The following is a 14,026-nucleotide window of genomic DNA, read 5'->3' on the forward strand; positions in this document are numbered from 1 at the left end:
ATGCTTGTTCATGTCCTTATCCTATATCACCCACGTTCCCCAAATAACCCAGGTCCCTTTACCAGTCTGCATTAAAACAGTCAACCATATACAATAGACAACAATCCAGACACTGCTGATCACTCCAAGTTCATTATTGTGACAATTTTTAGTAATTGGCTGTTCCATATGTTCCAGCATGGTAATGGTTGGCCTCAATGAGGACAATAGAGCAATACATTTGCACCATGTCAATACATCAGGGCTAGTCAAAACATAGACTCACAAGTCAGTCTCTGCATGCGAGACTAGTCAAAACATGATGGACCTCATCTCACTGCGGGCATCGGTGGATCCATGAAGAGACCTGCGCCCTCTGCTGGTGAGTAGGAGTAATCACACTCTACTACACGGGCTCAGCAGGGTCGCTCGGGATTATCCTGCATCGGGTCAGATGCAATGTTACAAAACGTTCAAATGGAAATGTATCTGCATTTACATTTGTATTGTATATTCAGTGTCCATGATATAAAGTAAAATAAAGGATAGAATACAATGTTTTCTTACTGAATACCCAGTATTGTACTACTATAGCACCAGGCAGATATCCCTGGCACAGACACTCTGGTACAGAGAGAGACCAGCAGGAGACATGGCTGTAGTGTTGGTGCTGTAGTGTTGGTGTTGTAGTGTTGGTGCTGTGTGTTGCTGCTGTAGGTGAACACATTGACATGCCTGTTTATTTGGGTTAATGCTATCTATCCAATGTTATCAATGCCTGGGATTAGAGCTGGGAAAGTAAAGATGTGAAATCTGCCTCTAATCTCACAATATACAACAGGCTCCAACAAGCACATCAATACAGAGCAAGCTTGTAGACCGTTTTATGTTCTAGAATAAGTCATCATTCATCTCTTCACTTCTCATTTGTATGGATCCTGACATGCAGGAATCCATTTTGTTCCTGGGTATACAGTAGTATTGTCTCAAAACAGGTCATTTATGTGAGAGGAGGTTAACCAGCCAATCATTATGTTTGCTGAGCCACCTGGGTATTTGCTTTCTACATTATGGATGTGAGCTATTTTCTGAGAAAGCCCAGTAACATGAATGTAGGACTCAGGTTCTTTCTCAATATCCCACAGGGAGACCTGGCAGCGAATCAATGCTTCGCTTGTTTGCCAATTTAAAGATTCAGTCCATGTTGAGATGAACAAGAGGAACAGAGACAGGCCATTCACCATGGTTAGATCCCATTAGCATTAATACCCTAAAGAGAACATGGTTCCATATACCACAGGGTTCCCCCCACGTTCCCCTCTCTGAGGTTCCTCACTAAAAGAATGATATAATATTATAACAGAGGGACATGTCTCCTCTGTAACTCTGCTGTAGAGACATGCAGCTAGAACAGGAAGCAGAGGGACATGTCTCCTCTGTAACTCTGCTGTAGAGACATGCAGCTAGAACAGGAAGCAGAGGGACATGTCTCCTCTGTAACTCTGCTGTAGAGACATGCAGCTAGAACAGGAAGCAGAGGGACATGTCTCCTCTGTAACTCTGCTCTAGAGACATGCAGCTAGAACAGGAAGCAGAGGGACATGTCTCCTCTGTAACTCTGCTGTAGAGACATGCAGCTAGAACAGGAAGCAGAGGGACATGTCTCCTCTGTAACTCTGCTGTAGAGACATGCAGCTAGAACAGGAAGTAGGGGGGAAGCAAGGAGAGTGTGTCATGAAAAGATTAATCATTTATTATTACCCATCTTCTCAGAGCAGCAGCTTATGTTGCGGAACTTTCTAGTGTAAAGATCTGCATCATAGATACAAAAAACATTCCTGACCGGTGATCTTCTTGCTAACAGCACAAAGGCCATGTTATGTTATGTTACTCTGGCATGTCTGTCTATGCGTGTCCTTCAGATACAACACTAGCAAGACAATCACTGTGTGAAAAAAAAATCAATGATTAGCATTCATAAAAGACTATATTCAAAATGATCTGTGCAAATATCGATGCTTCCGTTTCAAATGTGTAAGACATTTAAGGATGAATAACATGTATACAGTAAATTAGGATGTTATGATTAGCAATGTAAGACATTTACAGTACTGTGATCATGAACATTCAATAACAGTTGAAATAAAAAATAATAAAACAATCTAAAAAAATGTCTTAAAATGGATTTTCTACATTGAAATATATTGATCTGCAGACCTAAGACCAATAATCACTCAACCAACAATCATGAAACCCAGACCAGACTGAAGCCCAATCACGCTTCTATCCCTTAGACAGCATTCTCACATCACACTTCACACACTGCCTGACAGAACATTGACATCATATTTTTGGAGGTATCAAGAACACAGTTGGTTCTCTGGACAAATTAGAATGACTCATCAGGCTTATACAGCTATACATTTCCAAGGCTAAATGATGAGTCAGGGTCCTACAGACATGGATATGGCAGTGCCAGCGTGTGAGCAGGGAGAATCCCCTGATAACCTCCGTCATGAAAACAATGAGCTCTCCAAGAGATCTTATAAGGCAAATACTCATGATAGCCCATGAGATTCAAATCCAACATGTTATCCTATCAGAGGGGGTGTTACAAGACTGTGGCCTCCACTACAATTGCGGGGTCCTCGATGTCGGCTTTGCTCTGGACCATCCTGAGCTCCAGTTGGGCAGGGCTGGGTCTCCTCCCAGAGCCGGACATCTCTGACCGGGAGAGGAGGAGAGGAGGAGAGGAGGAGAGGAGGGGAGGAGGAGAGGAGAGGAGAGGAGAGGAGAGGAGAGGAGAGGAGAGGAGAGGAGAGGAGAGGAGAGGAGAGGAGAGGAGAGGAGAGGAGAGGAGAGGAGAGGAGAGGAGAGGAGAGGAGAGGAGAGGAGAGGAGAGGAGAGGAGGAGGGGATGTTCAAATCAACAGAGGCAGATAAATAAATGCAAACTGGACCCAATTGGCAGACAGACTTACAGAGGTACAGAAGCACTGACACACAGCTGCACACATGCACTCAGTACACAGTCAATCAGGGGTCTCAATCAGGGGTCTCAATCAGGGGTCTTAATCAGGGGTCTTAATCAGGGGTCTCAATCAGGGGTCTTACCGTTGGCGTAGGTAAAGGTTCTCTGAATGACGTGGTGCATGACTGAGACGGTTTTCTCACAGGCCAGCTGAGAAGAGAATGACCGGTGGACGAGGGTTAGAACAGTGTTCCTCAGCGAGGTTCTGTCACCGCTAACTCTGCCTCTGACATGACCCACTGACCTTCAGGTCCTTGGGGTGGTGGTGGGTCCAGGCCAGCAGCAGGGCAGCAAACAGGTCCCCTGTCCCCACAAACACTGCGTCCACCATGGGGACGTCCACCCGGATCTTCTGGGTGCATTTGGTCCCATCCGGTCTCACTGGAAGAGAAATACGGGTCCGTCAGTCCTGGTCTGACTCAGCGGATGTCGGGTCGGTCCAGTCCTAGTCTGACTCAGCGGATGTCGGGTCGGTCCAGTCCTGGTCTGACTCACCGGATGTCGGTTTGGGAGATTGAGTAAGTCTTGTCATTGGGTTTATTACTGCCCAATCAGTGGCGATGGAGATTCTCCCAGCCAATCAGATTCAATCCAGACTCCTCCCCTTCTGCTATCTGCTATCAAAGTCCCCTTACGTGAAACAACAACCTAGCAACCACTCTGCCCAAGACGACTGTGATTGGTTTAAAGAAATACAGTCCCCCCCCCCCCCCCACCTCCGAATGGTAATGAGCCAGAACCTTCTCCAGCGCTGGCCCAGTGTAAACGACGTGCACAGGCAGGACTACGCCAGACTGGTCCGGTACGAACCCACATTGAGACGACTGGTACAACGTGATTGAGCACGACTGTAACTCGTTACTTTTTCGTTTCCTCTAGTCAAACCTTCAGATCCACATAAGAGGGTCTTCCAGGAAGGCATTCAGGTCAGAGGTCGTGTGACGCTTCACTCCCAAGGATCAAACCATGGTGCAAGCAGGCAGCACTGTGTTTTATTACACCTCATCAAGAGAGGACCAATCAGACGGCTCTCCCTCATCCTGGGTCTTACCTATGTTCTGGCTCCCGACGGCCACCAGGAAGTGGTCACCGTGGAGAGAGGGCAGGTCGGTGCTGGTCAGAACCACGGTGTCCGGGCCCATCTGATGGAGCAGGTCCAGGACCTGGGAGGAGGGGCAGACTTCATCATCATCATCATCATCATCAGCGGCAGCAGCAAGATGATGACAAAAGGACCCATTTCTGAACGACAAAGTTAATAATTAAAAGTTAAAAAAAGTAAAATAAAAGTTGAAGCTGAGAATTTGAGACCTTCCAGAACCCTGTTAATGAAACGTCAGTCTCACCAATGTCACCTACATCATTCTGTTCTTTTCTGTCCTCACTGTTCTTCTAACTTTGTAGTTCGTTCTGTTAAAACTACAATTTGTTTCTATGTGACATCACTTCCCTGTCCTCTTCATCCTGAAACTGCATGTCACTTCCTTTCTCAGGTTATAAGATATCACTCCCTCATCCCATTCACTCTGTTCACGAACCACACCTCCGTTCAGAGTCCGCTTGGCCAAACGTAACATCAGAATAAACCTGTCTGTTTGAACCCAGTTTGACCGATCACTCAGCGTGTTCTGGAAACCTATACTAAACCAAGTAAGATTTTAATTCATAACCCTCTTGAACATGTAGTGCCCAGATAGAGAAGGAGAGACCCACCTCCACCGCGTCCTTCTCTGTGCTGATCTTCCTCCCAGTTAACAGCCTGAGAGAGACATTGAGAGGTGACACACAGCACAGGGTCACAGGGCCACGCCCCTCTCCCATCAATCACACCTGCTGATGAATACTGCCTGTACCGTATAAATACATCTGATGAATACTGCCTAGTACAGTATAAATACATCTGATGAATACTGCCTAGTACAGTATAAATACATCTGATGAATACTGCCTAGTACAGTATAAATACATCTGATGAATACTGCCTAGTACAGTATAAATACATCTGCTCCAGTCTCTCCCCATGATGGGGCTCATTCTGCCCTGTTGTCCCCAAGATGAACTCTAACACAGGGCAAACTATATCAAGGTTTGAACAAGAAACTAGGGCAGCGAGAGTGAGGTCCAATGCTACTGTATATGACCTGTATATGACCTGTATATGACCTGTATATGACCTGTATATGACCTGTATATGACCTGTATATGACCTGTATATGACCTATATATGACCTGTATATGACCTGTATATGACCTGTATATGACCTGTATATGACCTGTATATGACCTGTATATGACCTGTATACATCATGAGGATGGATAGCGGAGCTGTTCAATCAAACTCACTCTGCCTCAAACTGGTTGGGGGTGAGGATGTCGGCCACAGGAACCACTTTGTCCCTGTAGACAGGAAGCAGGTCCTCGGGGACGTACTGAGACGGGGGGAGACACATGATGTCATGAGCGGGAATGTTGGGTGGCGTGCGGCGCTGTGTGAATGAGGAGGAGGGCAGAGCGTACTCACCATCGCACCCTGGTCCCCCATGACTGGATCACACACTACGAGAACAGGAACGTGACCCGTGAGTATACACACATGCGCGCACACACACACGTGCGCACACGCACACACACACACACGCGCACACACACGCACGCACACACAGACTATTCAATTCTCTGAGTGTTTTATCCAGGGCTCCTACTCACCATACACCAGGCTGGGGTTCGCTGCTTTCAATTCCTGAACAATGTCCACCACCGTCTCCAAGAAGGATGTGTCCCTGCTGTACCCTGAAGAACAGGAAATGAACAGGTGACTTTAAGGCACAAGAATCAACATGAACGCATGTGTTATTACTATTTAACGTTGTATTTTCTATATACCCACGCAGCACAGGTTGTAAAACCGTGAGCATGTAACTGATTCAGAGGTGCTAACAGATCACACGTGAAAAATGTGACTAACATACAAACTCATACATACACTGATCACTGACATTACCTATTTTGGATTAAGAATGGCTATTTTCACCTAAAGGTGACAAGTCTGCACCCCTGTGATTGGACTGCAGGACAAAGGTGAACAGTTAACACACTGGTGTCATAACAGTTAACATCAGCAGTTAAACAGTTAAAGTCATGAATACGTTACATGACTCCTCTGCATGTGACACGGTTACAAAAGAGGGCCTGGTTAACATGGTGACTGAAAGAAAGTTTCCAAAACAGATTACACAATCTCAGCACTATCCTATTCCATCGCTGTGCGTGGGGCACTCAGATGCTCACCATTCACATCAGCTGATCAACGGAGGATTATACAACGGTTAGTTCTGGTTCTTGATTCTGATTGGCTGGAAGCCGTGTTAAAATACTTTGTAACACACACCTGGGACCGCATATCATTCCATTTTCAGTATTAATGCGCCTCCCATTTGATCCAATGCATTGTAGTTGTTGTTGTTGCTTGGAAACCCTTTTGTTAGGGGAACTATTTTGCTCGGCGGAATTGAGGGAATGATGCTTCGTTTTGAATAAATCTTAATATTTTACATTGCTGTGTGTTTATTTTACACTAATAGCTGTAGTAACTGTTGTATAAAAGCAATAAACCACGAGAGGCCGTGTGTTATAGTGATTTTATAACAGCTAGGGGGGTTTTACTCCGCTTCGTGTCGTGCCTAACAACGCCCCCTAGCTGTTATAAAATCACTATAACACACGGCCTCTCGTGGTTTATTGCGTAAATATCTAGCGAGTCAGGAGGATGGACAGGGTTCTGTGAGCTGTGTGTGTTTCAGGTTCACCTGTGAGGACGTAGTCATAGTGGTTGACGTTGTTGAGCTTGATCCCCTCATAAAGAACATTCAGCTCCTCAGCGGTCAGCACCTGGCCCTTCCAGTGGGCGTATCCTAGACAACAACATAGGTCAAAGGTCAAATGTAGAGTCTAGGATCCATGATCATTTTAGACTGATAAATCTGTCTTCTTTCCTTTTAAACATGTGCGAGAGCAGGTGGGGTTCCACCCCCGGCCAGGAGGGCAGTGAGGAGTCAGAGTCGAGTAGTTCAGTCAGTGTGTGTGGAGCACTGCGCTCTTATTTGGTTTGGAGACGTGATGAGAACCAGCTGACCTTAACCCAGAGACCCGGAGGGAGACTTTCATCCCATATCACAGACAGAGGAGAATCAACAGAGTAGTACTGTAGGTAACTCTATGACATTCACAACATGCACAGTTGAGCAAGAAACAGGCCTGGAAGCTTCCATCTCTAAAGTGTAAACCTATTTCAACACAGGCCTACTGTACCACCTGCAGAGCAAAAACAAACAGTCAAGGGTTTAACCAATAAACCTGAAGAATGTGTTTCATGAGCAGCAGAACAGGGAGGTTTTAAGAGAACACATGAAGAGCAGGGGTGACGCTCCAGGAACAGTCACATTAAGAGCTGGGAGCTCCAGGAACAGTCACATTAAGAGCAGGGGTGAAGATCCAGGAACAGTCACATTAAGAGCAGGGAGCTCCAGGAACAGTCAGTCAGGATTCAGGGAGAGGATACTAATAGGGGAGAAGCAAACCAAATCCATCTGATGACTCCAACGTTAGCACTTAGGAGCAAGAGGAGAAACGGGCCGTTCTGGGCTAAAGACTCGGTGGGGGTGCGTGTGAAGGGAACATCGTTGAGAACCAGGACACACAGCCCACTTGGTTTAGCCCAGGACCTCCTGGCCCGGATCCAGGAACCCAGGGAGAGGAAAGCAGACCCCCCCATGGTGTGCTGAGTGGCTTCTCTAATGGAACAACAGTCTCACATTCTCCCCCCCTGCAGAAACGTCTACTAATCTATATCAACATTATGTTGATAATATTAGTTTAGTTCGGTCAAGCTATGAGCCAATGTCACTTGCATTATACAGAACAAGTTAAACAACTATTGCACACTACTACAGTTAAAAAACAACTATCGCACAACTCAGCCTGATCCAAAGTGTGCCCAGATCTGGAAAAACATTACTTAACACAATCTCCTTTTTTAAGTGTCCCCACATTGATGATACGATGCTTGTTTCACATAGAAGTTAAGGACAGAGACTACTAAGCAATTTGGGACATCAGTCCAAAAGTGGCCGGGAGAGATGTTGGAGAAGTACAAAGGCTTCATTCTTCTGTAGGAGAAAGTGGGACAGTGAAGTGGGGTAGAAACTCCTGAATGGGAGAGGAAGGGGGGATGAACTACTTGACTCCAGCATGGGAGAGGGAGGGAGAGGGAGCGGGGGTGAGGGAGGGAGAGGGAGGGAGGGAGAGGGAGGGGGGGAGAGGGAGGTGCTAGTGAACTACTTGACTCCAGCATGGGAGAGGGAGGGAGAGGGAGGGGGTGAGGAAGGGAAAGGGAGGGAGGGGCTAGTGAACTACTTGACTCCAGCATGGGAGAGGGAGGGAGGGAGGGAGAGGGAAGGAGAGGGAGGAGCTAGTGAACTACTTGACATAACTGCTACCCACTCCTCTACACAGCTTGGTTAATAAATGCACATACTGGAATCTTGTGAAACAGTGAACAAAAAACAATTCCATGGAGAACCAAAGACAACAAGTGGTGCAACACACAGGTGTGGAAATGGAAATGATTAACTGGGGGACCTTAGGGGTCCAAGACCCCCCCCCCTCTGGAACTCCCTCCCTGTAGAACTCCCCACTTAATATGCAGTTATTAACTGTACAAATGATCAGTGGTTTTGAAACTTTTTAAACCAACTAACTTCACTAATATTTGCAAGCTATTATTTAGTACAATAGATGGCAAAAAGACATTTTAGAGGCACTAGTTAATTCACAGCCAGCTCACGGGTCTAAGGGGCCCCAAGCGGGAAGTGATTTAGGGCCTCCTAAAAATCCCCCCCCCTCGGCCCCCACCTCTCTCTCTCTGGGGCAACAGCGCGGTCTGACTGGAGCCGACATGCCAGATGAAGATCACCATCAGTCTGAGAGTTACACCCTTCTCATACCAGACCCCTACTGGTCCAAACCCTCTCTATTCACATTATACACATGATCAGTGTCAACACACACACAAACCATCTCTATTCACATTATACACATGTTCAGAGTCCACACACACACAAACCATCTATATTCACATTATACACACATGTTCAGAGTCCACACACACACAAACCCTCTCTATTCACATTATACACATGTTCAGAGTCCACACACACATGGTGGAAACAACCGGGCCAATCAGGCAGGTGTAACCGAGGGAAACGTAAGAGTAGCTGAAACTCACTCCTCAAAGGAGCGCTGACAGTAAGGAGCGCTGACAGTCCCTCCAAGAGGGACGTCCCCCATTAGCGCAACTATGAGTGCGTCCGCCTGCCCACGTGGGAGAGCAGGGTTCTGATACACGCTGGGGTTTCTCAGGCGCAGAACTACTCTGCCCTGCTGCTGTAGAGTTCAAATGGACCATTTGGAACTGCTTGTATCGATAATGGAGGCCCAGATAACACAACACATACATTTCATAGCAAACAGAATAATCCATGGTGAAGAATCTTCCTTATATCAGTCTACTGTATTTTAAGTTTCTAGTGTTTTAGGGTTTATCTATTTGGTGGCTGACTGGTGTGTGTGTGTGTGTGTGTGTGTGTGTGTGTGTGTGTGTGTGTGTGTGTGTTTGTGTGTGTGTGTGTGTGTGTGTGTGAAATGTTTTTGAGTGAGGACCTTTCTTTAGGCAGGTTGATTGCTCAACTTACCGGTGTGATTGGAGAACTGCACAGAGTTGATGGAGTCCACTTCAAACCCAAGCACCTGATTCATGGATGACAAACAATCGTTTGATGACACTTGTAGCATTTTAATTGTATTGAACACAAATTCCCTTGGCCATAGTTATACCAGGCTACCAATAACACAGACTTGATGACATGTCATTTACAAGGGATGGAAAGATAAGCGACATTCTTACAAGCCTTTACATTTGTAACGTTATTCGATCTGTCATGGATTCCCAACACCAGCTGAACAAGGAAGCTGCTGTAAGAGCACTGGTCAGATCAGATTTCTGTAAGAGCACTGGTCAGATCATATTTCATGCTCGATCAGCACAAGCAAACACACGTCACACGACATTTGTTTTTGGCATGTGACTACAGTGATCTAGTATTTAAAAATTCAGATTCACAACTATGTTTACACGCAGTAGGCTATTTGTGCAGAACTGTCAGACAGCTGCTATGCATGCTGATAATAAACTGTAAATTGAAAGTATCAATTCTTACCTGTAATGGAAATGTAGCCGATTTATTCCCGACGTATCCCCTGACTACATGACTCTGGATTGATAACACACGGCACTCCATCCTCACAATAAAGCCACGTTGTGTTATGGAGATCAGATGTATGCAGTATGAATGAGGTCACGGTCATATACCTGCTTGATCCCTCACATGCGAAAACTTGAGAGAGGAAAGTCCAGCTCTGAAGCTCTGCTCGGTCTGGAACAATCAGGCAACAGCATGGACACCTAACAAGTCCAGCTCTGAAGCACTGCTCGCTCTGCAACTCTCAGGCAACAGCATGGACACCTAACAAGTCCAGCTCTGAAGCTCTGCTCGGTCTGCAACTCTCAGGCAACAGCATGGACACCTAACAAGTCCAGCTCTGAAGCACTGCTCGGTCTGCAACTCTCAGGCAACAGCATGGACACCTAACAGAACGGTGTCATGGAGCAAAGCCAACGCCAATTAATACATTTAGAAAGTGTCCATGATCATCTTAGGCCCACTTAGACCATGTTTGATTGCATTTTGAAATTGCCAAAATGAAGGGTTCTGTCTTTCGTTGGTAGAAAGGGACATGTGTTACAGGTAGGTACCAGCTGGCTCGGCCTGTCAGATCTACTCGGGGTCCTGCTGTTACTTCTTCTTCTGTAGGTTTCCGGCAGGCTGTAGCGTAATGCTGCCCCCCACAGGCCGACGACATCATTTACATTCTCCCATACAGTCCAGTGGACTGGAGGTACCTCAACACCGCTCTCCCTACCAGCTCTGTTCTGTTGTGTTCCGTCCCAAAAGTAGACTGAACTGAGAAGACTATACAGCCCAAACATGCCAACTCCTTGAACAGCTGCTGCCTTTCACTTCTATAGGAACCACATGTTAGGAGTACATGTTGAACGGTCTCCAAACCACCACATTCACACAAGCCGTCAGGGTGCTTCCCAATGACATGCAAGGAGCTCGCTGTAAGAGCTAACTTTCCCTTAATCACACTAAACCATTCCCCCTTTCTAAGTGGTATATTCAGGTCAACGTTATCTCTCAAAAGAGACTCCTTCGCCAGCTTGTCTGCCATTTCATTGCCCTCAACCCCTGAGTGTCCGGGCACCCACACAAAGCACACCTGACATCCTGCTTATTCAATACGATAGACTACAGGCCACACAGGATCTCTAGCAGTATGTCATGGCGGGCCCTAGATGTCCCTTCCCTCAGTGCCAGATCTCTAGCAGTATGTCATGGCGGGCCCTAGATGTCCCTTCCCTCAGTACCAGATCTCTAGCAGTATGTCAGGGCGGGCCCTAGATGTCCCTTCCCTCAGTACCAGATCTCTAGTAGTATGTCATGGCGGGCCCTAGATGTCCCTTCCCTCAGTGCCAGATCTCTAGCAGTATGTCAGGGCGGGCCCTAGATGTCCCTTCCCTCAGTGCCAGATCTCTAGCAGTATGTCATGGCGGGCCCTAGATGTCCCTTCCCTCAGTACCAGATCTCTAGCAGTATGTCAGGGCGGGCCCTAGATGTCCCTTCCCTCAGTGCCAGATCTCTAGCAGTATGTCAGGGCGGGCCCTAGATGTCCCTTCCCTCAGTGCCAGATCTCTAGCAGTATGTCATGGCGGGCCCTAGATGTCCCTTCCCTCAGTACCAGATCTCTAGCAGTATGTCAGGGCGGGCCCTAGATGTCCCTTCCCTCAGTGCCAGATCTCTAGCAGTATGTCAGGGCGGGCCCTAGATGTCCCTTCCCTCAGTACCAGATCTCTAGCAGTATGTCATGGCGGGCCCTAGATGTCCCTTCCCTCAGTACCAGATCTCTAGCAGTATGTCATGGCGGGCCCTAGATGTCCCTTCCCTCAGTGCCAGATCTCTAGCAGTATGTCATGGCGGGCCCTAGATGTCTCTTCCCTCAGTACCAGATCTCTAGCAGTATGTCATGGCGGGCCCTGGATGTCCCTTCCCTCAGTGCCAGATCTCTAGCAGTATGTCAGGGCGGGCCCTAGATGTCCCTTCCCTCAGTACCAGATCTCTAGCAGTATGTCATGGCGGGTCCTAGATGTCCCTTCCCTCAGTGCCAGCAGAGCAGCTGCAGAGTCTGAGCAGATGATGCTGTTTGGAGGTTTAACATCCTCGACCCTCTAATGCACAGAAGATTTTCCAGCAGTTCGGCAGAGAACACGGACAGGTTATGAGAGACACGCCTGCTCTGCTGACACTGACCACTGGCCACACAAACCCCTGACCCAGCCCTCCCCGACACCAGGTCCTTAGAACCGTCCGTGAAGATCTGCACACACTCCTTAAATCGATCCAAGCAGCTGACTACCAACTCATGTGGCACACTTTGACCTCTTTCAAGGAGAGAGAGGTGAACCTCAGGGTCCGGGAGAGACCAGAAGGGGTCAGGAGACCAGGTGACCCCACCCACACTGTCTCGCTCCATCACACTATTCATGGCCTGCTGCTTTACAAGGTGCAAGAAGGTAGTCTTGTCACTCCTGCCTTCAAACTCCCATACCTCCTCCAATAGGCACTTTACTGAGGAGCTATGCCTTAACCCCCTCAACTTCACCCAGTAGTGGAGCCCCAGCTTGTCCCTCCGGAGTCTTAAAGGCATCTCCCCCATCTCAACTAATAGCGCTGGAATAGAAGTTGTCTTGAAAGCTCCACAACAAAGCCTCAAGGCCTTAGCCTGGACCCGGTCTAGCTGAGAGAGAACAGATTTCGAAGCTACCCCAAATATAACACACCCATAATCAAAAATAGATCTTATCATGGCTTGATAGATCATGAACAGAGTGTCCCTCTCTGCCCCCCAGTCACTTCCCGCCAAACTACGGAGGATATGAATTACTTTCTCACACCTTCTCGTAATTCTATCAACATGGCGTTTCCAGGTGAGCCTCTCATCCATCCACAGAACCAGGAATTTTTCATTTTTATATGTATTTATTTTTAAGAAGCCAGCCTTGGGGTGACCCATTTTATCTGGGAAATAATCACTGGGAGGAATGATAGTGTAATATTTGGATCAGAATCATTCAAACTTAGACCTCCGATATATATTCTATTGGTGGGATATTATGAAATAATGATTATATATATAATTTCATTTGGTAATGTCTTGTGTGGACATTTGTGGTAAACATTCCACATGGTGGCGCCACGCCTCTGCTTTGACAGCAAGATCATGTTTTTGGATTCTGTCTGATATGAGGCCAGACTCAGCCTGTACCGACGTGTCAGTGAATTAGCCAGTGCCAGAACAATGATGATTGCCAAGCCGTGATGCATGAAACCAATGATGATGACGTATAGAGACTGTCTAATGAAAAGGTTGCTTAATCATGATCATACTATGGTCTACATGCATGTCATGATGCTGAAGATGGTTAGAGAAACATCCAAAATTCAAATTCAAAATCCTAAATTTTAAACTCGTAAGACAAATGATATGTTAATAGGATTGGTTTGCCGTTTCAATTTGTATGCAGCAAGTGCACATGTGGGCCAAATGCATGATCACCAGTTCAGGAGGTTAAAGAAGCAACCATGAGGATAATCAGATCTGACTGTAGCTCAAATGTAGGCTATGCTTTTTTATGTTTGGTTTTATTCATACATCATCATGGAGCATACTCTGAAACTGAATTTGTACAGTACATGGATGTATGAAAGGGTCACCCCAAGGAAGCTATTTAAAGCTTTTAGTAGGGGGCCCAGTCTCCCACAAACACAGTGGCAATAGTCAA

At 46.8% G+C, this 14,026-nt stretch overlaps 1 protein-coding gene across 1 annotated transcript; it reads right to left on the reverse strand.

The window, feature by feature from the left end:
• Positions 1-1,711: 1,711 nt before the first annotated feature.
• LOC311313463 (pyridoxal kinase-like) lies at positions 1,712-10,414 on the reverse strand. The gene is made up of 11 exons (XM_084443593.1): positions 10,284-10,414; positions 9,759-9,813; positions 6,816-6,920; positions 5,716-5,799; positions 5,531-5,565; positions 5,353-5,438; positions 4,723-4,768; positions 4,061-4,172; positions 3,254-3,390; positions 3,093-3,159; positions 1,712-2,703 (listed from the first exon to the last, which is right to left on the reverse strand). Exons 1-11 carry the CDS (start codon positions 10,362-10,364, stop codon positions 2,591-2,593), a joined length of 921 nt encoding a protein of 306 aa, XP_084299719.1. The 5' UTR covers positions 10,365-10,414; the 3' UTR covers positions 1,712-2,590.
• Positions 10,415-14,026: the final 3,612 nt, after the last annotated feature.

This window comes from Borostomias antarcticus, assembly GCF_949987555.1.
Source record: "Borostomias antarcticus genome assembly, chromosome: 9".
NCBI lineage: Eukaryota > Metazoa > Chordata > Actinopteri > Stomiiformes > Stomiidae > Borostomias > Borostomias antarcticus.